This window comes from Cyclopterus lumpus, chromosome 20 (genome assembly GCF_009769545.1).
Source record: "Cyclopterus lumpus isolate fCycLum1 chromosome 20, fCycLum1.pri, whole genome shotgun sequence".
Taxonomy (NCBI): domain Eukaryota; kingdom Metazoa; phylum Chordata; class Actinopteri; order Perciformes; family Cyclopteridae; genus Cyclopterus; species Cyclopterus lumpus.
This window is the reverse complement of record NC_046985.1, coordinates 5559662-5584507: the sequence shown is the minus strand read 5'-3', so window position 1 is coordinate 5584507 and position 24846 is coordinate 5559662. Positions and strand designations below refer to the sequence as shown.

Sequence of the window (24846 nt, the reverse complement as noted above, 5' to 3'; positions counted from 1 at the left end):
GTCAAGTCGTAACGGAGAACCAAATGTTTCGATTTTCATTTTCCGGTAAGCACACAAAAGCCGTGTCACGCACTTCGCAAGTAAGCACATGGTGTACTATAAGTTTACTCCCAGAACAATCTAAATTCAGACACAGTATTGCTGTTCAAACTGTTGTAGTCGTCTGTGTGTGAACGAGGCGCAGAAAGTAAAGTCAGCTGTATGTGGATGTTTGGCTCCTCACCTCGTTGTCCGACAGCACGTGGATGAGACGGATGGAGTTCTTGGGCACGGCGTTGTTCTTGTGGTTGAGTGCCGCCAGGACTCGAGGCAGGTGACCCAGAGGGGGCACCTGGTCGGCCAGCTGGCTCTGGGAGCAGAACAGACAGACTGCTGCCGTGGTAACCGTCTCCAGGGCCTCGCCCTGCAGGAGATCACGGGAAGAAGTGACAACGTTAGTGTAGGAATAAGCGCTGTCGCAGCAGACCAAAGAAACGCTTAGTCGACTAACACGACTGAAAACTGAGTTTCTCCACACAGAACCACACACCTCACTTTAAATCCTGTGCGTAACAGAGATGTGCTCTGAAGTTTCTTGGAAAAGCATCAAAACAAAACTACTAAAATCGACTAAATAAATCTTAAGAACAAAACAATCGATTAGTCGCCTAATCAAGTCAGAGAGGGGCATCCTTAGTAAGAAATGAGTAAGCAAAAATATGAAATACTGTGCGTTTGTGTTTCTCAGTAAGTAAGGAGGCTCACATTGGGGTTGTTTTTCTCCAGCAGCTCCGTCAGGGTCTCCAGAAGAGAAACCAGGAACTCTCGTGGCTTGCGAAGCACCCAGCCCGGCTGAGCAATAAAGATACGCAGGAAGACGCCGCCGACTTCCAGCTCGCCCTGTCCTGTCCCATAAGCCACTGTGAAGTCCTCTGGCAGCTGAGCACACAGGCAAATAACTTATTGTCACATTAAATCATACACGACAACATCTTCATATTTACTGCTGTTTTTGTTTGTTTTGTGTTGAAAATGGGCTACAGCTGCTTTATGTTGTGCATCCCTGTGGTGCACAATGACAATAAATGATCCTTGAAATAATGTTTTATTGCTGGTGATGTACACTTACTTTCCAGATCACATCAGGATTATCCTTCTGCTGTTTAAAGTGCCTGGAAAAACACCCAATATTACACAGTTAGTTGTACTCCAATATCTCAAACTACTCAAGCATTGTTTAAATAAGGTATTGAATTGGGCTCATGTCATACTCAAGCATCATCTCCCGAACAGTGGTGGACACTTTCTCCCTTGAGCCGTCATTCCAGATGAGCTCGGGGTTCTCGTGCGTTCCCTCAAATATGTGCACGGCTGCCTCGGCGTTGTCTCTCATGGCGTCCATGAACACGCCAGGAAGGAAACGGATCAGCGTTAGACGCACCTGGCGGAGACGAGAATATAAGATGACGCGAGGAGGACATTTGTCTTTTCAACCCTTCTATTCGTGTCTGTGAAGACTGACCTTTGGGCCGACCAGCTTGTCTGAGGTCATTTTGGAGAAGAGCTCTGCGGTCTGTGTGCGAACTTGGGGATGTGTGCAGTTACAGAAGAGGTCAAGCAAGTAGATCAGAGCACCTGGGGAGCAAATGGATTAACATGAGCATCTGTGAGCACACAATTCCCACAAATATGGAAAATAAACGAATGACACTGACCTTTAGCCATAGACTCTTTAACTATCTTTGTGTTGGAAGTCAGTGCATACAAGGTTTCCAGCACCATTTGCCTGCCTAAAGATGCACAAAAAAATGTTACTCCACAGAAACAACACTGCAATGAGTTAGAAAAGACAGCAAAGAGCAGTAATTGTGGGCCAATGATTAGTGTTTTTGTTTGAAAGATTCTTCTTACTGGAGGGGAGCGAGTGCAGTAGCAACAAAAGGTTGGACAACACCAGCGACTCAGCAATGTTGCTGACGCATTCTTGGTTTGACGTCACTGTGTTCACAACCTGCGGAGGAAACGCATTATGTTTAAAATGCAAAGATCACGAGGAACCACAGTCATAATTAGATATCGGGACCAAGAGAATCTCTACCTCCAAAACCAGCTGCTGCACTCTGCCAGCTCCATGAACCCGCAACAACGAGAAGAGCAGTTTGAAATGGCCGATGCACTCCGACTCCGAACCTGAAAGCATGCAAAAGGTGACAGCTCAGAAAAGTTAGGACATCTAAATTAATTTACTCGGGGGTTCTTCAAACAAAGTAGAAGTGGAGGAAGCGTCATATCTCACCGGGGTTGTTCTTGATGACATTGCGAAGAGCCTCTAAAGCCATCTCAGCGAAGCGGAGCCTCTCCGCATGCTGCTGGGACTCTACTTTGTTACTCTGACTCATGGCCAGCAGAGTGTGGAGGTACTGGGCCTGGGAGCCCACGTAGTCCAGAAGACTTGCTGCGAAGGCTTTGGGGTACTGAAACGGAGATGGAAACACATTACAGCATGGCAAAAAGGTTTAAAGTCTAGGTCATGTACCAAATACAAAGATTAAATCAAGATAGTGTGTCAATATTCACAGCTATTGTGTAATGAATATGTCTCTTTCAATAGTCTAATTCAGACTGATGATAGGGCAAACAACAGACCTTTCAAACCTGACAACATGAACACACTAGATGGCCCTTTGTAGCTCCTGTTGCAGTGTTTGTTAATGCAGGCGCAGTCCTGACAGGAAGTAAACGTGGACCAAAGCTGTTGCCCTAGCAACCGAATGGCACCATGTTGTTCTTTTACTCACCTCAAGAGGAAAAGACGGTTGCTCATTGTAGACCCGCACAAAGATCTCCCCAACTATCAGCTCTTTGCTGTGATCAGAGAACAGAAACTCTGCACCAAAGCTTTTATCATTCTCTCCCTGTGAAGAGGCCGTAGAAAAGGATGCATGAATAACATTTTATTTTACTCCGTCATAGCTCATCAGTAATATCTATACAGTAATCGATGATATTATATGTGTTGTTCGTACCCTCTTGATGTTTCCCTCCTGTTCACCCTCCAGGAACTCCAGCAGCTCGGCTCGTGTTCCATTGTTCCAGATCAAGTACGGGTTCTCAGAGTTGCTATTCAGCAGCTTCAAGACCTAAACGCACAACATGCTCAGCTCGGTGTCGGGGTTCATGGATGTAAAAGCTCGACACAACCCTCCCCATGCACCTGCACAACATACCGCAGCAGGAGAACCTGTTCCCAGCTTCTGTGAGATGTATGGCGTCAGCATGGCCGCCAAGCTCTTGCGGATGGTGGGGTTCTCCGGAGGCGTGCCCTCAATGCCGTTGGTCTCCGAAACAGGATTGTTTCCGTCTGGATTGTGTGCCGTCTGGGTGTAGCCTCCCAGACGGCTGAGGGCGACCAGGCTGAGCTTGGCCAGGCCGTTTGCGACCTCCTGCTGGTTCGTGTCCTGGCACGCCTGCACGCCGCTCTCCTCCAGCGTGTAGTCGTAGTTGAAGAGGTGGACCAGCAGGTGCCAGAGCACACCGGCGTGGTACAGATGGGTCTGAAGGAAGAAGTCCACTGCGAAGGAGCTCACGCACTGTACTGCTAGGGTGGCAGTTTTTGGGAGACCCTGAGAGGAGGCGAGGGAGAGAACATCAAGGAGCTGTCTGGTTGCAGAAAAAGTATAAAGCGGACATCGCTGGTGCTCCAAGTAGCATTTAAATATTTATGAATAAATAGAAAGATGACTGCCAAGAGTAACGATGATGTCCTCAATGGAGTGCTTAAATTTATAATATATTCATTACTCTCCAAGGAAATGTATAAATTAAAAAAGGAAATATTTAAAACGCAGTCTCTTCAAAATAGACGAATGAGCTGTGCTAAATATTCCAGCATCTTTATTTTCATTAGTAAAACAAAAGAGTACATTTTATGTTGCAACAGTAGTCTCTAAAATGCCAGAATACCAGCATTTATTTTTAATATGGTTTGAAATCTAACAGTGACATATTCATGCTGATGACAAATTGTGCGCATAGAAGATTTCTCTTTGTAATTAGAGACGGTTATAAAACGGTGGGTTCTCACCTTTCCGTAGAACAAGATGTGACAGAGGTCCCTGATGATGTTGGGCAGCTCGATTATCTTTTCCCTGCATTCCTCAAACTGGGCTGCGACACTGTAGCACCTACAGACGTGCCCGCACACCTGCGGCACATTCAAGTATTGAACAGAAGTTCGATAGAAAAATCCTTACAAGCAGTACTGCACTGACTACAGGTGAATAGAGACTCATTGTACCTGTACAGCCATGTCATTAGGCTTGCTGGATGCAGTTAAAACAGCAACACACCGAGACAGCGCCTCCAGCAGCACCTGGTTAAACACATTTATTCAGTCAGAATAAACCGGTGCACGTGTAGATGGACCGCTTCATATTTGAGGATTCGAGACCGCGCGCGTACTTCGATGCCGTTGTCGCGGCGCAGCTCCTCCGCGTTAAGGGCCGAGCAGTTGACGGTGTGGAAGGCCAGTTCGGCGGCCGCAGGGAGGAGAGGGGAGGTTTTGGAGAAGAGCAGCCCGTCCTCCGTTTCCATTGTGATTGTTTTGATGAGCATGGGGTAACCGGCGTATTTGTACGGTTCCAGTTCTGTTGGAGACAAATAAGCGGAACAGTATTAGTTATTGTTAATATGTTGTTCATTCCGTACACGTGACATCTATTGCACTGCTGGGAGAGGGATCGCTCCTCGGTTGCCCTCTTTAAGATTTCTTCCTGTATTTTTTCCTTATTAAATGTTTATTTTTGGGGTAGTTCATCCTTCTCCAATGCATGGGTCCAAGGAGAGAGGATGTCGTATGTTTGTAAAAGATTTTTAAGATTATAAAAAGACCACATGAGGCATATTTGAGATGTCGGGCTTTACAAATACTTTCGTTCAACATGTGCCTGAACTCACTTCTTTCCAAATGTTTAGGTAGAAAGAAGAATAGCAAATGAAAGACAGACAGATGACCCGTCTGCATACCTTCTTTGTGTCGGTTGAACAGGATGCTCTGAGCTTTGAGGATGAGGATGATGTTCTCTGGGTCCGGGCCGTCCAGGATTCGGGCGGACTTTGTGCAAAGGAACTCGTAGGCTTTGTTGACTTTCTCAAACATGTCCTGAAAGACACAAGTTGGAACGATATCTGTGGATGAATATATATGACACGTTAGCCCTGCCATACACATCATGTCAGTAAGGATTGGAGCACATACCCTGCCCTCGGGGTTCTTGTCTGGATGGTACTTCTGTGCCAGTCTGAAGTAAGCTTTCCTGATTTTACTCTCCTCGTGCCTGAAGACATAAATGGCATAATTTCTTCAGTCCTACCATCTAAATCCACATGATGATCCAACTACAGCATCTACATGAACTGCTCTCAAGGATATGCAGGATACAAAACGAGTAACAAGTGATTAAAAATCAAAAAGGCCACTCACTGCCCCTGTCCTTTGGGGAGGTTGAGGACTTCGTATGCATCGTCTACAGACATGGAGGGAGGCTTTTTCTCCACCTCCCTCTTCCAGGCTTCAAGGGTGTCTTTTAGCAGCTTCACCTGCAGGAATAATGGCCGGATGGACATTTAAAGACTCCTTACTTAGAACGCAAGCAAATATGTCGTTTTGTGTTTTTAAACAAGCTTGGATATAAAAAAAAAAAAACTAAAAAAGAGACATACAGCGTCTCGAATGGGCCAGTTGGGGAAGCGGATGGTGTCACACAGATGTCTGAGGTAGTAGATGTTACAGAAGAGCTCGTTGTCCAGCTGAGGGAAGCTGACCACGGGGATGGGGCAGTACTGGTAGAGGGCCCGCGTGTTGCTCTGCAGCCTGGGGCTGAAGTCGGCGATGTGGGCAGCGATCTTCTCGATCATCATCCGCCTGAAACAGAGAGTTCAAACACAAGCTATTTAAATTTCTATATAAACCACACGCTGCACTTCTAAATATCTCTACATTGCCTTTTAAAGCACACTAATAAAGACGTGACAGAGACCGATACCTACCTCATCTCGCTGCTCCAAATGGCCTCCGGTGTGTCAAATTCTCCAAGGAATATTTCTGAGAAGCGCTCAGCTTCGTAGTTCTCCAGATAACACACCATGGCCTCAGGCAGCACCGGCCCCAGGACACTACGCTGCACGATGTCCTGGCCCTTAGACTGGGGAGGAGGCACAGTAGACAAGTGTTATTTTTAAAACGGGTTCATAGGATGCAATCTGTTGTAATTTATAAAAAAGGTAAAAATCTAATATAAATTTACCTCTTCAGATTTGAAGGCTTGTTTCAGATGTGTGTACTTGAGGAACCTTAAAAAAACAAACACAGGAATGTCTTTGAAGTCAATACAGTGCAAGTTACTGGTGCCAAAATATGAAGAGTGCTTATGTTAGCAAGTACCAACCAATTTCACCAAACATCATGACATCCATATGTCAATTAGCAACAACAACAGTCCTCTGTAGCTCCGTATCACGCAACGGCCAACAAATATAACAAGATTTGATTTAAATCCCTCTTGTAATTATACACTGCTTAAATATTCCATCTCACTGGGGAATACTAAGGGCAGAAGCTAAAGACCGTCTATCTTCTGTTTCATGGGACTTGAATGTCTGGGGATAACGATATTGTGTTCTCACCTTGCAACAGGAAGCACGTTGGAGCCCGTGTACATCATGATGAAGAAGAAGATCCCAGTTAAATAGAGGCGCTGCAGATTAGGGTTGTCCTGCATCACCAGGTATAGGACATTAGCAACCTTTTCCACCAGTATGGGGTCAAAGGTCAACAGCAGCTGGAGGAGAGAAAGAACGGGAGACGATCAATATGTCGTTTCATTTAATTCAGCAATTTACCAAAGTGGATAAGACACCATTGTGTAGACAAAAATAAATGCATCCGATTGAGATTGTGTAATTACCTGAACAATGTGGGGCAGGCAAGCGTTGTCACTGATCATCCTCTTGATTTTAGGTAAAGGACGGATGATGGCATTATCTGGGTCCCTGAGTAAAACAGTTTCAACCAAAGATCATCACACACACACACACACACACAGTTATGGAATGATATCATGAGAACGTGTGAAATATATTTCTAAAAAGGAGTTATTTTCTGCTCTACCTACCTGCTGGGGTAGTAGGAGCACATGGTGATGAGCATGTTAAGGATCAGTGTTGCCAGGTCGGACTCGTTCATCACGGCCTGTCCAGTGGCCAGGAGGCACCATTTTAACTGTGGGATGGCCTGCAGGGGGCGCCAGCCATCCATCCCCTGAGCCCAGCAGCGTGTCTTCGCCGTCAGGACACCTGTGCTCCAAAACTCCTGCATCTGGAGAAGAAAAAGCAAAAACGTAATATAAAAAGATAAGTAGTCTTGGCTGCTGCAAGAAAAGTAAAAAAACAACCATAAACTGCAGCAACTACAGGAGAAAAAAAAAACAACAACAACTGGGAGAATGTAATGAACTCTCAAGATGTTACATCAAATTACATTAACTGGGCAATTTTATTATATATAGTTTTGGAAGAAAGATAATCGAAATATAGAAATCCTTTTATGTACTAAATAGATTATAGTAATTTAAACAAAAAAATATTAAATTAAATTACAACAAATAAGAAAAGAAACGTAAGAAAGATGGACCATGAAGGATGTTCTATCAGCGACGAGCTAGTAGAACACAGTTCCCCCTATAGCTAGTTACACGCACACCCATCATGTAACCTTATGATCTATTGTGCATTCTCAGCCAGTGTTTGACATTTTAAGAATATCACATACCTCCTCAAAACTGAAAGGTCCTCTTCTTTCCTTGTCTGCGTTACCAAAGTACCACTCTTTCTCGCTCTCCCTCTTCATGTCCGCTGAGGCCTCCAGCACGTTGCTCTGTGGAAATAAAGATGACCCTCAGTTTGACACTCAGATAATTACAAATTACACACCGGAGTCAGCACAGGATTACATCTCATCTATGGCTCATATAAAGACTGCAACAATATGTGCGATTAGATCAAATTAATAAAGACATTATTCTTCACATAATATTACATGAATAGCCATGGTTTTACCTGGAGGGGCACAGTAGCTCTGTTGGTATGCAGATGAGCCATGGTGAGCAGATCCACCAATATACGCACCCCATTCGAGTCCATCACCTCCTTCACATTTTTCTAAAGAACAGAAAATGAATCATCACTCGATGAAATGGGTTAAATTAACAGCCAATTCTGAGAGGCACTGCTGCTTTCAGTAGCTTACCTTGTTGAGAATGAGTTTGTTGAGGAAGACGATGAGTCTGTCTCTTTCCAGCTTGTCTGTACACTGTAATCACATTAGAGTATTTTGGCTTTTAGGATGAATTAAGAGAGATAAAACACCTCCAGTGCATTACATATGTATGAGATGCTGCAGTAAGAGAGCGCACTCACTCGGTCCAGCATGCCCACAATGTATTTTGTGTCTGTGAAGGGGCCAATCTCCTCGTAGCACTTCCCATAGACTATAGCAAGCGCCTGCAGGCACAGGCACTTCATCGTGACTTTGGGTGTAAGCAGAAAGCGATGGTAGAGCTCATTGAAGAACTCGTATCTAAGAGCAGAGAGAGAGAGAGAGAGATAGAGAGAGAGAGAAGCGTGAATCATCTTTTTTGGATTGTGTACATAGCGATAATATTTGTGCAGCTGGTTGGGCTGTCGTATAACACGCAGTCTTACGATCTCTTGATGGCATTCGATTCGTCATTTTCATCCTCCTCAAGCAGCAGACGCAGGTAATAATCCCCAATCTTTATCTCATCTGAAAGGCACTCGTATTTCACCTGCGAATAAGAACATCGACGTTGCTCACAGTACGTGTATTCGTTTTAGGAATAACTGTATACTGGTGTGGGCTAAAACTCCAGTGCGTCACCGATATTGATGGTTATAACCAAATGAGAGTCTTGATAGTCCAGCCGAGCACAAACCTCAAACTCCTGGTGGTTCCAGGAGATGACGGTGGCGCTGCCGAGCTCGCGGTCCACGTTGAAGGCTCGCATCTCCCCCTCCAGAGCGTCTCGCAGCTCCTCCCTCGTCCTCAGGTTCCAGATGAGGTTGGACCGTGCATGGTCGAGCTGGAATCTTGAGAAAACGAAAGCAAGTGGTGCAAAATCTCTTAGACAGACAGGTGCCACTTAAAAACATAGGAAATGCAGCAGCTCATCACCAGCACAATGTTTTCATGGTCGTTAACACGCCAAGAAAACAGGGAAATTACTAAAAACCTGCAGTCACTCCCAATTTAATAGAAATCAGAATAATGCGCAGCACTATGGAGTCAACAAAGGGAGGATATAGCTTGATCTCCCCTTGGGACCATGTTGTACCTGTAGTAGAAAAGCTCCCAGTTGACTTCAATCTTTATTCTCTGGCGTCTCTTCCTTAGGATGACGGGCTTTTGGTTTGGGTTCTGAAATCAAAAAGAAAAAGCAAAGACTTTGAGGAGTCGCTTCAAGTGATTATTATTATTATTATTAACAGCATTACATTTGTTGTTCTTTCACAGCTTATGGAATTAAGAGAGTTGTGAAGTTGAAAATGGCAAAAACATGAGCATTACTTTATGGACAAGGACACCAGAAATGAAATAAATGGCACCAGTATGGAGAAAAAGATAAGAAATGTTTTTGAGGATGGAGAAAGACAGAAAAAATCATTATTATTATTAAACCAACATAGAAAACAAGGTCATGAAACACAAAAACCAAAGTGGGATCCGAACGTTGGATGTGAGACAGAGTTATGATCATAGTTCTCATGAATCTGTGGCCTCTCTAGAGGATGTTGCTACTGGAGCCTTATTGCAACCTCAGTTAGCATATGAATTGATTTGCAAGGTAAACAAATACTTGTTGGTGCCATAAAGCAAATTCTAAATTAAATTTCCTGCATAAAAAAAATGTTGTGAGCGATGTAAAATGATAGAAAACCGTTCCAGAAGCGAAACAGGAGACTTGGAAAATATCCTTCAATTAAGTTAATTACACTCATGTTTCAAACTGAAAGTAGTCGTTATTTATGGTTACAAAACACAACAGGAACTCTGAACGTGTCCTCTCTTGACAGAAGGACAAGAAGAGACACGTTCAATTATTGTCTTCCGTATTATGCGTTATTGACTTCTTCTTTTCTATTTGAAGACATGTGTGGCGATCGCTCGTAGATAATAATAGTTCATCGCCTGGCTGAATTTTTAAAAAAAACACACCCAATGTGTCACATGAAGATGGAAAAATGTGTTTTGGTCGAGAGAAAGAAGATGGAAAGAAAACCGCATGGATCCCATTGATCAGTCCTACTTACCAGGTTATTTCTGTCCTGCTGCATTGTTTGACAGCAGAGAAACCAGACAGGACAGGACAGGACGGGGGGTGTGGGGGGGTGTGGGGGAGGGGTACAACACAGAGAGATTATTGGTCCTCGGATCAAACAAATAAAATCTAAACAAGAAGGGTCAAAGGTCACCAGAGTAAATCATACTAAGACACATAAAACTATCACTAAATCATTTTTTAACAGCCTATCTGCTCGATTAATATATTTTGCAAGATTACTTGCTGCTAACAACAAAAAATACATGGACCATGTGCTGTAAAAAATACAAAGGTGATTAGGGAATTTTCAGTGAAAGCAAGCCAATCAAAATATGGCGTTGATCAGCCATTTTGAGACATTCAAAACCAAAGTGTAGAAAAAGAAAAAGAAGCCGGGTGGTTTTCAGGTCCAGTGGGTTAAGAGGCATCGATTCAGTTTTGTGGAAGAGCAGGTTTTATTCTTAATTTAGATGATGCCACCAACCTCAACCCACCCACGCACACTTTCTAAAAAGAAGGAGACCTTTTTTACAGTGGAAAACATTTGTCTTCGCAAGTTAAACATGGATGAGAATGCGCACAAGCAGTTCTAACAGCGAAGCACAGGAAAAAAAACGGGATTGTTTCTTGACATGTTCCGTTTCCCCCCAAGTCAGGCAGCGTCGGAGCTGACACCGCTCTGCATGCTACATAAACAGCGGCAGCTGAAAAGTGTGTTACTGACTTTGCCTCTGCAGAAGTGTTCAGTGTCAGCAGGAGGATGCAACAGTTAGAGACACCTGAGCAGACCGCAGCAGCAGTAGCAGTAGCTTGTCTGATTGATAACGGGAAAATCAGCCACTCAGCATCTTTACAAAAGATAAATATATCCTCACCTCCTTCTGGGCTATGCCCATTTTATCCCTCCAGTGCATCAACACTATATCGGCCTTCTCCTTGGCAAACTTCTCCACCTCTTTGGCTGCTTTGCCGGCTATCCGCTGCCACTCGGGCACCTTGTTTCGATTAAGCTGGTCCTGTGGGGAAACAAAGAAAAAACAACTATTATAGAATGCAAATACTTTAACGAGCAGTTTGTTCATTTTGCCAAAAAGATAGATGTGATGCGATGTGGCTGCAGATACCTGGGCCAGTTTCAAGTTGTCGCGGATGTGCATCCGATCCATATCTTTCTCCGGGACTGGATCAGGACTGTCCAGGTAAGCCAGCAGGCCTGATGGCTGAGAGCGGACAGGACACAGCGAAATGGGTTCAGGCTTAAACAGGGTGCGCTCTGCCAGGCAAATGCATTGGCCTCCATCCTGGAGCCCTTTGCCTGCGTCATATTATACTGACGGCTTCTGCCAGTGTCAAACCTTTTAAAGTCAGAAATGAGTTGTAGACTTACCAGTATCCTTTTCAGGAGGTTCAAGGCAACAGGGTTTTCCGCCGTCCAGAGTCCCACGAGGTGACGACTCAGCTGCCTGAGAAATTGTGCAAGTTGTTTATTAGAGAACACATCTTCCCGTTTATCCACTGTAGAAACTTTAAGCTGTCTGCCATGACATACGCCGAGTGTTTTTCTTACTTAAGAGAGAATTAACTAGCTGCTGGTACCAACAAATCCAAATCATTGTGTGTGAGTGTGTGGATTTATTGTGGTTGGACCTGTTGGTAAGCATCCGCTGGTCAGCGCTGATGGTGAACAAAGACGTGTGCAGATGCCTGGGAAGAGCCCCTTCACTCAAGGCCAGGTCCTGCATCTTGGTGGCTATTTCCTTGTCTCCCTCCTACATGTAAACACACGGGTTGGTGATCGTCATTAGGCATTAATTAATTATCGACACCGTAAACAACTTAACCCACGGAAAGGCTTACCTCAATAATGGCCTTCATCACCAAGCCTGCCCCCTTCACTATTGCCATTGAGGGATGCTAAAGATACGGACAACATAATTCAACACACAAGCATCTACTGAATTCCGATCATATTACCATCAGAATTAGGGCGGAATGTTCTATTCACATGGCTCAACTACCTGGAAGAGTTTAAACAAGGTGCGTCCATCAGAGGCGACCATCTCCAGCAGCATGTCAAACTGCTGCCCCTCTGTGGTTTCACTGTAGGGGGCGCAGAGGGCAAAGGTTAAGAAGTCCAGTAAGGAGCTGATGACCAGAGCTCCGGTTCCATGGTCCTAAAAAGAAAAAGAGAAAAAAAAAAGGGAATGAGAGCCTAGATTTAGGATACACATATCTCTTTCCAAACAATCAGTTTTATGAAACTAAACAACTGTTGTACTTCTACAGCGAAGCTTGCTGACAATAAAAACAAATGTACCACATTGGTGATGAATTTTTCAAGCAGGTTTTCCAGGAACTTCTTTGAGGAGAGCAGAGAGGCCTTGTTCAGCTGCTCCTGCCTCAGGTCATAGTCATCGTGCATCGGCTGCAACGAAACATATGAAGAAAACGTCTCGGCTAAACAGCAAGATGCAAGACAAACCCCGAGAAATGGTTGACGGCATATGTCTGAAGTGATGCCCAGATATTTAGGGGATACTTACACACATAAGTGCACAGAGCATGTCTACGGCAGCATGTGTCACACTGTTGTTGTTCCTTTTTAAAGCTTTTACCGTCTTTACTCCCAACTTTTCCCTGAACCTAGAACACACAAACAGTCACAGATGTATCAACACCACTAAAATGACCATGCCTTAAAAACATTGAGGATTATAAAACAACATAATATAAACAATACAAATAATGTGTTATTTAAAATAGGTCTGGGGTTGGGTACACAAACAAGTAATTGCTTCAGATGTGGCTTGTTGCTTCTTTTGCTCAAAAGGTGTCACATCCTCTACTGCACTGAACTACTAAGTGTAACCATATAAAAGAAGTTTCCCTGAAAACAAAATTAAACCATTCATGTCTTTATAGTGATCTGTGTCTTGTGGTTGTCTGAGGGAAAACACCAAGCTACCCTGGCAAGGAATCTTCCAGGAAAAACAATTCTCATTTGCTTCGCAGGAACAAATAATAAACAGTAAATACAGTTCCTCTCATACATCTCAGTGACCCGAAAAGACTATGGGGTTCTTCAATATTGTGATGTGTAGAAATATAAAAAAGGATAAAATGGGCAAAGCAGATAGCGGGAAAGAGATGGAGGCACAAATGTAAATAAAGAGTATGCGACGTCGAGAGAGGAAGGTCAAGGCGAATCGAGGCAGACAGCTCGACAGTGAAGTGACATAACCTCGCTTCTGAAGTGCCTCTCTAACAGCCTGAGATGAAAGCAGAAGATAAAAGAGGAGAAGGCTGGTCGATAGACAGTAAAGAGAGACTGGAAAAGAGCAAGAAGGATAAGAAACAGAGACAGGCAAAAGGGCAGACTGAGATGTATGGATTCATATTTACGTTGCATCTGTGACTCCAGACCCTTGACCAGACCTTGGAATGACAGAGCATGCCTGTTACCAGCAGCTCAACAGAAAGTACACTTCAAAGAAATAAAAGCAGGAGGATACAGCGGCATTACTGTTGAATTCTTACTTGGGCAGCTGGGTAAAAGCCTGGAAGCCAGCCTTGGAGGCCACCAAGCGCCGAATGGCCTGGAAGTGGCTCTCCAGCTCGGTGTTAAGAGCCGGCAGCTCGGCCTCCTGGGATAAAAGAGCCAGGATGGCGTTGTTGATGAGCTTCTCTTTGTTCTCAGAGAAAAGACCCTGAAGAGAAAAGAGAGATACAGACGGGGAAATTAGTGCGAGTTCAGCTCTGGTCGATACACATAAAACACCTGGATTGAACACACTCACATCTTGGGTGACTGCGTGCAGCACTCCACTGTAGGAGATGTTGGCGTTAAATCTGAACACTGCATCTGCAAAGTTTCCATCTTAAGCAAAGGAACGAGGGAGGTGAACAATTAAACAAGAGAACATACAGGTAGCAAGAACAAGAACCAAAGACATTTGATGTTTTTGACCTAATGGTGGCCATTCAACTTCATGAATCTCTCTCTCTGAAGTGCTTGGACTCACTTGGAGGTGCTGCCAGGAATTTGAGATGCAAACTCTCCACCTCCTCGTCCACGGGCATGCTCAGTAGGCCCCACCTTTGCCCTCGCTGCGTGGGGGCCATTTTGACGCACACGTCCCTGTTGCCTGATGCGCGGACTCCATCGAGTAGGCTGGCTAACAAAGAGTCCCTACGGACGCACAGACCGACAGACTCAGCTAAATGCAATACAGAAGCACACAATAACCGGAGAGTGTTGAGGCTGTGCAGAACACTCATGCACACGAGCAAATTACTCATCTTGTAAATGACGTTATTACGGGGGGGAAAAGGCAAATGAGCACATTTAATAAAAGCCACGGGGCCTGTAGTGTAAACACAAAGATGGGTGTAGGTGTACCTTTCTGTGGAGGAAAACTTTCTGATCTGACCTCGAATGAATTCAACTGTAAACACCTGAGGGTTGTCTACGTCACAGATGAGAGCAAATACCTGAAGGGAGATGATACGAGAGGACAAGAGTGAGGAAAAAAAAGGGGGAAAGCACACAGACTCAGGTGCTTTCATCCATGCTGTTAAGTTGCAGTGATGACGTTCATACACAATTAAACAAGGACAGGCAGAGTGCAATTAACAGCGATCTCTACAGGAGTACAACTAGTACAGAACTAAATGGTTGCGAGTGTAAACATTTCAGCTTTGATGACTTGGGTGTCGCTTTAGTTTCTCAAATGCTCACCTCTCCGAAGGGTTTGATGGTGACGATGTTGTATGAAGCCGGGTCTCTCTCCACGAGACAAGTCTCCGTCAGGGCCAGAATACGCTTCACAGGGTCCTGAGGACAGAGACAGGTCATTCAGAACACTAACAACATGTTACATTTACACTCTTTATTCACACTCTTCCCTAATTTGTATTGCAATGTGCTTGCAACTGAAAAAAATCGTAATTGCCATCAAGTTCATCAAAATATTGCGCATCACAGCAATGACCAAGTTGATGACCATCATACATGCAGAAGAACACTTTCCAATAACGGTTTTTAAAACATGTAATACTTGATCAATTTACAGTACTAAGAGCTTCTTAATGATGTGCTGATGGCGTTCAATAAAATGAAATGAGTCAAATGAAACTGCTGCACGTTTTTTTTTTTTTTAAGTAGACCCAAGTAGTAACAATCTGTTAAGGGAGTCCTGGTGGGTCCCCGGGCCTCATGTTGAGAACCCCCTCCCGTACAGCCCAGCGAGGAACAAGGAGAAGCGGTTCTAACCGGGTGTCGAGGGCTGATCTTCTGCACCACGAACTCGGCCAGTGAAGTGATGCTGTCATCCGAGCTGTACTTCCCCAACCTGTCCGTCACGAAATCCTCAAAGGTCAACGCCTCCTTCCTCAGTCGTAGCGTGATACCGATAAAGTTCCCAGCATGCTCTATGGCGCAGCGGATGATGTCTTCCCGGTGCTCCGAGGCAAAGAGATGCTGATAGGGAAAAAGGCAACGGCGGAGCGAGGAGGGAAAAGACGTCAGTGACGTCACTTAAATTGTCCTCTATGTGTCAGACTCCAGCCTTTTTATTATTCATGCATAGACATATTTTTTCAGAGAATAGATGGTCATGAAAATATGCCTCAAAGTTATGGAAGAGTCCTGGTAAAAGTGTGTATGAACCCTGAATGTGTGATCTTAGGATTTCCATTAAAGTATTGTTTAACCATTTTAGATTCAATTTTAAATGAACCACATATTCTCTATTATACAGGTATTTATGAAGCATATTTCCATGACTTGAAATCTTCCACAAACCATGACTTTCTTCTTCAGTTTTTTTAATGAGCTGAGGAACCCTGCACATAATAGACACACTGAAGCATTCACACAGACATGCACAATGACTCCATGAATGCATACCAGCCGGCTGAAGCCCCCGTAAAGGATGCAGAACCCTCCCTGGTAATCGGAGACCTCGACGAATCCCTCTACGTTTCGGTAGTCGTAGGAACACACCACCCGATTGGTGTGCGGGTCGATCTGGTCGATGCCGCCCGGCGTCACCTCTAAACACACTGGCTTCCGCGTGTCACTCCAGTGGTGCTTGTAGCAGTTGTAACGCTGTGAGCACACGTGTTGAAAAGGCATTAATTTGGGTGTCACCACAGTGGCAAACATATACTCAAATTGAAAAAAAAATTTAAAAAATGTCTTTATGGATTTCAATACTTACTCTGCCAGTTATTTTTCCCTCTGAAAAATCTGTTCTAAATCTCTGCGAATAAGAAAAACAAAGAAACAAAAAAAAAAGGTATTAAAAAGACATTAACTTACTCGCTCTTAAATCATTCCTTTTGGAACACTTATGAAGTGTTGTCTTCATTGCAGAATTACAAATACATTTAATGAGTCCCATGGGGAAATGCACCACCTCCTCTTTATTTCTACACATCAACAAAACTATCTGCTGATTCATCCTTGTGATAAACACCCACAGTGAGTCAAAGAGTCTGTGATTTGCAAGCACTGCGTCCCCAAACACTGCATCGTTCTTTAAGTGGCTTTGCTGAGATATATTTTTTTTAAAGACAACACGGCAAAATGTGCAGTTATGATGCACGAAGACCATCCTGAATGACGAAGGGACGAGCGTTGGTCCTCACCAGTGCTTCTGTGAGCAGCTCAGTCCGGTGCTCCGTGGAGAACTTGAGCGTTTCGGACTTCTTGCCGCTGCCTTTGCGGAATGTGAGGTTGAACTCGGTTCCCTGACCTTTTCCCACCGGGCCGATACCACAGATGTCTCCATAAGGCCACTAGTAGCGTGGACAGCAACAACATAGAGATACACACACACACCGTTAGAGTCACATACAAGCAGTTTGAACATGAAACATGGTACTTTAAGTCCAACCTTTTAGCATTTATAAGCAGAATACAAACATCACGTAAATGGTTTATTACACATTATGTATTTACTACATACTGTAAGCTTGAAATATTCATTTGTTAACAAATGTAACATATAATGAATGATAACATAGTAAAGTAAGTCTTTATAAAATAATGTATAATTGCTGACAATTTATTAACAATGACAAATAATTAATACACACTTAGAATGGGCGCTACATTATAGTGTGGAATAAACAATTTATCAAATATTTATATACTGCTTATGAAGAACAGGGGGACTTAAAACAGTGTTACCAACGCTTAACTAAGGTAATTTATTTAAAACAAACAAAGCCATTTCACGTTTAGACATTTTCTTGACTTAGGGGGCTAACCGGGTACGGTTTCATGCCCGATGGGTATTGATTAGGACATGTTTCATGCTCTAATCAGTGAATAGACATGCTGCATGTTCACGGCAGTACTGTGTGTGTGTGTGTGTGTGTGTGTGTGTGTGTGTGTGTGTGTGTGTATTTAAAAGGCTGCACACAACAGGCAAATAATACGACGTTTCAGCTTTTAGCAGTAGCGCAATGTGCGCAATAGTCACTAAGAACAGCGCGACCCACAAGTGCCTGTGAGGCGCTGATAGCTCCAGCGACGAGAAGGTTCCTGAATGCCACCGAGTTCCTGAATGACGGGGGCAGCGTGCACACTGACCTGATTTGTTACTTCTAGCGTGGTAGGGTTGTAAGTGGTAATGCCATGCGTCCCCACTGAGAAAACTCGCTTGTACCTGGAAAACGCAGAGAAGGGATGAGTCACAAACACGGCAGCATCACCTACAGCAATCACGTAACGTGAGGAAGTGGCTGAATGTGTGGCGACCCTTCAAACAGGTGGGAGTTGAGCTGAAGCAAGGCTAACGGGCCCAGTTAGCCTTGGTTGTGTAGTAAAGTACAATATCTCATTGTGTAAATAAAGCTCCATTACACGTCTGCAGCATGGTGTGAGAGGAAAAGCTCCTTTTGTAGCCCTGTGGACAGGTGACATCCCCGGGGCGCAGATAATTTATGCTATCATCCATATTACAGGTTAATGACAGTTTACAGAAATATTTATGATATAATGGTTGACATATGGCACAGTCGGGGTGAAAAAATGACGAGAGAAGGTGACTAACTGCCACTTTCAAAGCTGCGATAGCCAGACAGTTATCTGAACTGAACCTCATTAACGCGCAGCCTTGATTCTCACCATTGAGTGTCGACATGCAATACCAGACTGAAGCAATGCAGCTGGGATTTATGAATACTTACCCATGTCCCTTGCTATTCTTAAAAAAAAAGAAGAAGTTTGCAACTCATCGTATGTTTACCGTTTGTTAATGAGTCACTCTTTGACTCTGAAAACAACTCGCACTTATTCATCGGAACGAGTGGGGCTTTCTCACACAGTAGGAAGGAAGTGTGAAATTCAGTTTTGCCAATCTTTCTGCACGTTACGCTGACGGTGTGTGTGTGTGTGTGTGTGTGTGTGTGTGTGTGTGTGTGTGTGTGTGTGTGTGTGTGTGTGTGTGGGGGCACGTCAGTGTGTGCTTGCCAACACATTTTTGCCTGCTATTTGATTTGAAAATGGATCATTTGAGGGTTTTGGTTTTGCAAAAGAAAAAAGTAAAAAAAATACCAAAGTACCACATGTTCTTGTAGCACCATCAGACTGCACACTGAACATGCTGACTCGGCCCCTTTCTTTCGTGCACATCCTCTCTGGGCCTGGTTACCAGCGAGTCCCATCAAAGAAACAGTAAGTAACGGTAGTAAAAAGGAAGTCAAATTGAGAGGTTACTTCTGCATAAGGCATTCAGGCTTAAGGACATGACTAACATAAACAGACGGGTCAGGCAGCGGCCTGAGGCCTTCCTTTTTCACAAGTATACAAATGTCACATCCTTTTTGCTCCCATTAGAAAGCTTGTTTAAATACATTATTGTCTGTCCCAACCATCTTTACGACGCACTGAGTTTTCATATTTCACTATTCTTGGATTTCTGTGCTCTCAGGGACACAAAGTCTGAGCCCACGTCTCCGTCCTGACCTCGGAGTGCCATCTCTCTACACAGCTTGACCTTGGTGCCAAGTGGCTGGTTCAACTAGGTGTCAGCACACACTTAGTTAATTATTCATTCTCTGTGGACTGATTTACCCCTCCTTCATTATGACCTAGTACAAAAACAATATCCAGCCCTCCCCGGCTAGCGTGTGTTTTTCTATTTCTACCGCACGTCTCGTCACAAAATACTGGAAAACAAAGCCGCGTGCAAATTTTTCCAGAATTGTGATCATTTTGTCAACGTAAGGAGTCACTTTTAGTATCTGTTCAGTGTGACCGGTGAACCAATTTCAGACATAATGAGAGCGGGGGCGAAACCTCACGAAGATGATCGTGAGGAACAATCCTTTGAAAGATAACCAGAAAAACTGCTAAAACCAGACAGATTGTCCTGCTGAATCATGCCAATTATAGAAGATGAAGACATGCGCTAAGTGGCTCTCTAGCCGGCTACATAACTGATGCAGTGATAAGAACAGAGGAGCTGCAGCTGTGTCCAAATTCACCTGCTGAAATATAATAAAGCCGGCGTGTAGGAAGACGAGTTGAGATTAAAGTGAATTAGTACATTTCTTATATTATAGAGATCGTTTATGCTTCAGTTACAACAAATCACGCACACGTGACATACAAAGATATGAAAATCAACTAAGAAGAGACATGACACTACTTTGTGTTTGGCAGCACCGTGTCGGCTTCTACCATTTATTTTGTTTGATATAAATAAAGCGTAGTCGTGATGTTCACGTTGGTTTATATTTTAATGAATGGAAACCAACGTCATGATAGTAGGAAAACCTTTACAAAAATCTAAATTACTCGTTGACAGTGTACCTTGAAAAATGGTCAGTAGTGATGTAATGGAGTAACAACTCTTTTAAAACATTGGTATTCCCAATTGAGGAGAAAAGGGAACCATGAACAAGCTTTACAGACAGATATAGTTTGTGATAAGTTACTCTTCATTCAGTTGTACTGTACAGATTGTCTTACAAAGCTTTTCCTTCCACTTCAAGGGATTTCATAACGCATGACGTTAAGCAACTTCCTGTGTTTGACGAACAGCGGCCTCTCCTCTTTAAACAAAGAAAGAAGACCGAGCTGAAGATCCGTTTGACGACCTAAAAAGCTCAGACAAAACAACGTAATTCACTGCACAAGGCTCAGCGAAGAAGGCTCGTTTCGAAGAAGATTCAAATGAGATTTCTGATTTGCATATTCATGCTCTGACAAAGAGGAGGAAGTGCTGCTGTGCTTGAAATGACAGAAAACTCAGACAATAAATTGGTGTCAAAAAAAAACCTGTGAACTTGCCCTTCCTTAGGGAGACAAATCTAAATCTCTAAAAGCTGGAGTCACAAGACTTGAATTAACCATGATCGAGAGCACACAGAGAGAGAGAGAGAAGGAACGCTGCTGCACTGAAGCAAAACTGCAACCGTTAAGAGCTGTTGCATTTGAATTATTGTAGAAAAGTATCAGAGGCAAGATCAGAGGGTCTCTCAGACATCGAGTGATCTTAACTCACTGAAACACTTGTTTTAGGCACGTAAAGGACAGCAGACTACAAAGCAACATCGTATAATCATGGATGTTTAAATTCCCCTTCAACTACCTGCAATATTCCCCCCCGTCTGCTGACCAATCTGCCATATCGTCCAATTATTAAATCATTTTAACTAATAATTACAAGCTGACGCCTCATTTTTTTTAAAAACATTTAATTTAACTGGATCGTCACTTGATATAAGCATGTAGAGTAAGATGTCCGCCACACAAGTCCAGGCTTGAAAGAAGTGAATACTGTTCAACATGGTCCCATTTCAGCCCCTTTTTATAACTGGTGGCACGGTGATCACAGATGAATTTAATTAAGGTTTACTTTTAGAAACATGTTCTGTATTGAAAATGAAGAGCCGTGCACCTCTAATCTGTGACACAGTAAATGTTTGATAAATATCCTCTCAGGCCATGGTTAATTAAACTATGAAGGAAAAACTGGTACAATTTGCTTTTATGTGGTTTGAAGCGGCAATCACAAAGATTTTCATCAAAATAAAGGTCTGTTAAATCCCTAATCAGTGTTGAATGAGGCACTACGATGGTGATCGAGCATACGGCCCACTGATGGAAGTGTTGCAATACTTCTATATCTGCAGTATTACAGACTGGGTGTCTGTTGCAACATTCCCGGTAAAAAAAAAAAAAATGCTGTATTGTTAAATTTCCTTCTGCAGCTTCACATGAAAAGCAATTTAACTGGCGAAACACAAGTTCACTTTTTATCATAAAGTAGAGTTTGTCAGAGAGCTTGAGACTAAATGTTATCATTCATAAAGAAATGTGTCTACTTAACGAGACAATGGGCATGAAAATGGCTGCTAGCTGCTAGCTTACGTAAGCCCGCTTCATAGTGTTTTATAGGAAGAAAAGATGACGAAGAAATTGTTTGTTTTTGTAGGATATTTGCATGTATTGTTTGATAGGTGCACAGTATGACTGGGAATGTGATCCAAAAGGGTTAAAAGGGCATTAGTCATTTTATCTGCTACGCCCAATATCTGAGGTTAGTGTGAAGCTGACTTGACACTTTCCCTTTCTGTTGGCCTATTCAAGCTCTGTGCAAGTTCTGCCCTTTTCATACAGAAGACTCAGATCTACTGATGCCCGTTCACCAGAGCTGGACCCAGGTCAGCTGACACGCGTCGACAAACATTCAGAATGGGATATCGGCCTACGCCGTCCACCACACATACATCAGCACTCGTCTCCGACGGACACTTCGGGACGCATTAGCAGGATGGAGCTCTGATGATGACTAATGCTCTGCATCCTGCTCAAGTTACCAGAGCCAATGGCCGGGCCTTAATGGCACAAAGACATTTAGAAAGCAGGTATCGGTAATGTGATCCCTCTGGCTCACTGCTCAAACTTGTCCATCCTTTAGCTTTAAGGGCCACCTAGTATCTATGTCAAGCCTCATCTTGTTCTAGGCCTATATTGGCTTCAGGGTGTAATTTAGCTATAATCTTTAACATGGAAACAGATATCCTATGCACTATGTGATGATCGAGGACATTGGGCCATCCGGATATATGTTTAGAGCATATGCCTTATTCTCCTGTAATGTACTCAATTAATCTGTCCCTACCTCTAAATGTGTTCACATACGGTCAATACGAGTATACAGACACTTTCATTTTGTTTAAAAAAAAATAAAAAATCAGAAACGAATGTCTATTTGAGGACAATTAAAACATGTTAAAAATCAAAATGTGTATATATTACTGTGCAAACAAAAAATAAATGAAGTGCACAGTACTATACAGCACAGGGAAATGATGTTTTCCTTATTCATGAAGTAATACAATGTTCATAACAAACCGATATATAAATATACCATTAGGTAACTCAGTGTTTTGCGTTTTTGTATCCATGCAATAAATGAATGTCTGTACATGTCCAGCATTTTGCTGAAGACGAGTGTTCGCTGCCATTATCTGTGTCTTCGTTTCATAAGACAGCTCTACGTCAGTAGTGATGCTCAGCCACTGCTGACAGGGGTCTGCAGACCCGGCTACGATAAGGAAGTCAACACAATGGAAGTAACGAGTCAGGATTTCAGGATTTTCCCAAACTGTCTTTACAAGGTGACAAAGAGAAGAGTTTAGATAAATGCTGCCTTGTAAACCAATACAAAAGAAGATGTGGAGTAAACAATGCAGCCAGCCCTGAAATCCGATCGGCAGCGGGGTTAAATAAAAAGAAAAGGTTGTGGGCCTTACTTTCCCCTCCAGGAGTGTTTGGTGGTGTAGAAACAGGCCATGTCTTTGTTTTCTTTGACGACATTCATCTTTTCACAGGACCTACAGAACAGAGCAAAAGTTATTATGACTAGCATTAAAGTAAGCCCTTATACATGACAAACACAGAAAAGGGTTCCTTTAAACAATATTTTTAATTACACAACAGAAGGGGAGGATGATAACCAAAAGCTCTTCGTGTCTCAGTTCTATAGGAACCAAAAAGCCTGCACCTTCACGGGTCATTACTACATCAAGTTTAGGGATCGCACATTCCCATATACTGCAGCACACACTTCACACGGTTGTTCAACATTTTGCAGCCTGAAGGGAGCGACCACCAGACACGCTCTAGGCTTCAGAAGCAATGCTGAGTAAACAGTGATTATCCCACGACAGAGCCGTCCTCTCTCTCTCCATGTCTAACCCGATTCTTCATCGGCGTCGTGAGCTCAGCTATGAGCCGTAGCATCAAAAGCAGCTGGTGGCACATTTTTTACAAACCGCTCCCTGACAGCCATACGCTGGCTCTCCTTCATGTTTTCCATTTTTCACAGTCTCACTCTGAAGAGAGGCATACCTAGGGAACCACTGGGATACAACCTACTCAGCAAAACAAAGAGGCAAAGGTCTTTCATTCCAGTCTTATATCACAGCCACACAACAGTGCACCAGCTGAGTATTTGTCAATACAGTCTGGTACAAAGCCAGTGGGGCCTATTGATTGCTTTAGATAAACAGGGGTTAGGCCATGTTTCAGTGTTTAGGCACAGTGCGTTACTTGAATGCAATCCTTGTAATTTAACTTTCACACAGCTAGATGCTCTCAAACCTGGACAATAGATCAACTAGGATCCTTGTTTTTGGTCACTAAATACAAAGAGTTTCCTTTTCCAACCAGAACAAACCACAGAGCGTTAGTGGGATGGTTAAGATCTTTGTGACAGATTGTTTCAACAACAAACAAAATGATGAAGGCATCAAAGACAAACCAGTGGACAGACCAGAATAGAGCAAACTGGGGGCACGACTGCCTCTGCTATCCTTACTGCAGTAATCTGCTGGCGGCTGCACTGTGACAAGGGGAACCTGTGTCAGCACTCTGGCAGGATCCTGGAAAAATCAGACTCCTGTTTTTCTTCCTCTCCATTTCAGTGTGCGACTGAAGTAAGGGACAGCAAAACAGCACCAAATGATGGAAACCACCATTAACCGAGGGGACAATTGCCTTTTGATCAGAGAGGTCGGGGACAGAAATACAAGCTACTTTCAGGTGCCACAGCACTGGACTAGGATCCGTAAAAATTAGCCAGTTTTCAGGGTCTCAATAATTTAATCCTGCGCTGGAGAAACAAAAAGGTGCAAGAAACAGTCAAGAGCCAAGTTTTGCTTTTTCCAAACACTCATTCATGATGCTGCATAATGAATCCAATCCAAAGCGGGGGGGCTGATGGAACGCACAACAGGAGATGTTAGCAGCAAGCAGTGCACAGCGGGATCTTTACCAGTGCAGAGGGCTGTGCAGTTTTTAAAAAAATGACATTACTGAGTTGAGAGCGGGCAGATTCCAAGACTGGGTCATGTGATTACCGTTCCCACCGCTTCTTACTTGTATGCAGATGAATAGGAAATTATTCATGGCCTGTCCTTGACAGAGTTAAGCAAAAAACAAAAA

General features: G+C 43.5%; 1 protein-coding gene across 4 annotated transcripts in view; it reads right to left on the bottom strand.

Moving 5' to 3' along the window:
• The window catches only part of LOC117749344 (dnaJ homolog subfamily C member 13), a 29324-nt gene that overhangs the window by 2940 nt on the left and 1538 nt on the right, over positions 1-24846 (bottom strand). The window contains exons 2-53 of one of the 4 annotated variants that reach the window (XM_034559743.1): positions 23154-23234; positions 17977-18052; positions 17028-17177; positions 16598-16639; positions 16285-16485; positions 15649-15855; positions 15115-15210; positions 14776-14867; positions 14399-14565; positions 14174-14253; positions 13914-14083; positions 13779-13811; positions 12920-13019; positions 12694-12801; positions 12395-12550; positions 12234-12290; positions 12024-12145; positions 11764-11839; positions 11501-11596; positions 11252-11392; positions 10366-10383; positions 9390-9472; positions 8991-9144; positions 8740-8843; positions 8455-8614; positions 8285-8347; positions 8095-8196; positions 7808-7912; positions 7152-7354; positions 6945-7029; positions 6664-6818; positions 6285-6330; positions 6028-6182; positions 5701-5902; positions 5462-5577; positions 5237-5315; positions 5005-5140; positions 4441-4625; positions 4277-4351; positions 4064-4183; positions 3207-3602; positions 3006-3119; positions 2778-2894; positions 2276-2453; positions 2078-2169; positions 1891-1990; positions 1695-1769; positions 1502-1614; positions 1251-1420; positions 1109-1151; positions 745-918; positions 224-403 (exon numbers count right to left, since the gene is read on the bottom strand). In XM_034559743.1, the coding sequence (XP_034415634.1) occupies positions 224-403; positions 745-918; positions 1109-1151; positions 1251-1420; positions 1502-1614; positions 1695-1769; positions 1891-1990; positions 2078-2169; positions 2276-2453; positions 2778-2894; positions 3006-3119; positions 3207-3602; positions 4064-4183; positions 4277-4351; positions 4441-4625; positions 5005-5140; positions 5237-5315; positions 5462-5577; positions 5701-5902; positions 6028-6182; positions 6285-6330; positions 6664-6818; positions 6945-7029; positions 7152-7354; positions 7808-7912; positions 8095-8196; positions 8285-8347; positions 8455-8614; positions 8740-8843; positions 8991-9144; positions 9390-9472; positions 10366-10383; positions 11252-11392; positions 11501-11596; positions 11764-11839; positions 12024-12145; positions 12234-12290; positions 12395-12550; positions 12694-12801; positions 12920-13019; positions 13779-13811; positions 13914-14083; positions 14174-14253; positions 14399-14565; positions 14776-14867; positions 15115-15210; positions 15649-15855; positions 16285-16485; positions 16598-16639; positions 17028-17177; positions 17977-18052; positions 23154-23221 (6336 nt within the window). In that variant the 5' untranslated portion in view covers positions 23222-23234. The remainder of the gene's footprint in view (positions 1-223; positions 404-744; positions 919-1108; positions 1152-1250; positions 1421-1501; positions 1615-1694; positions 1770-1890; positions 1991-2077; positions 2170-2275; positions 2454-2777; positions 2895-3005; positions 3120-3206; positions 3603-4063; positions 4184-4276; positions 4352-4440; positions 4626-5004; positions 5141-5236; positions 5316-5461; positions 5578-5700; positions 5903-6027; positions 6183-6284; positions 6331-6663; positions 6819-6944; positions 7030-7151; positions 7355-7807; positions 7913-8094; positions 8197-8284; positions 8348-8454; positions 8615-8739; positions 8844-8990; positions 9145-9389; positions 9473-10365; positions 10384-11251; positions 11393-11500; positions 11597-11763; positions 11840-12023; positions 12146-12233; positions 12291-12394; positions 12551-12693; positions 12802-12919; positions 13020-13778; positions 13812-13913; positions 14084-14173; positions 14254-14398; positions 14566-14775; positions 14868-15114; positions 15211-15648; positions 15856-16284; positions 16486-16597; positions 16640-17027; positions 17178-17976; positions 18053-23153; positions 23235-24846) is intronic. The other 3 variants (XM_034559744.1, XM_034559745.1, XM_034559747.1) reach the window with 3 other exon arrangements.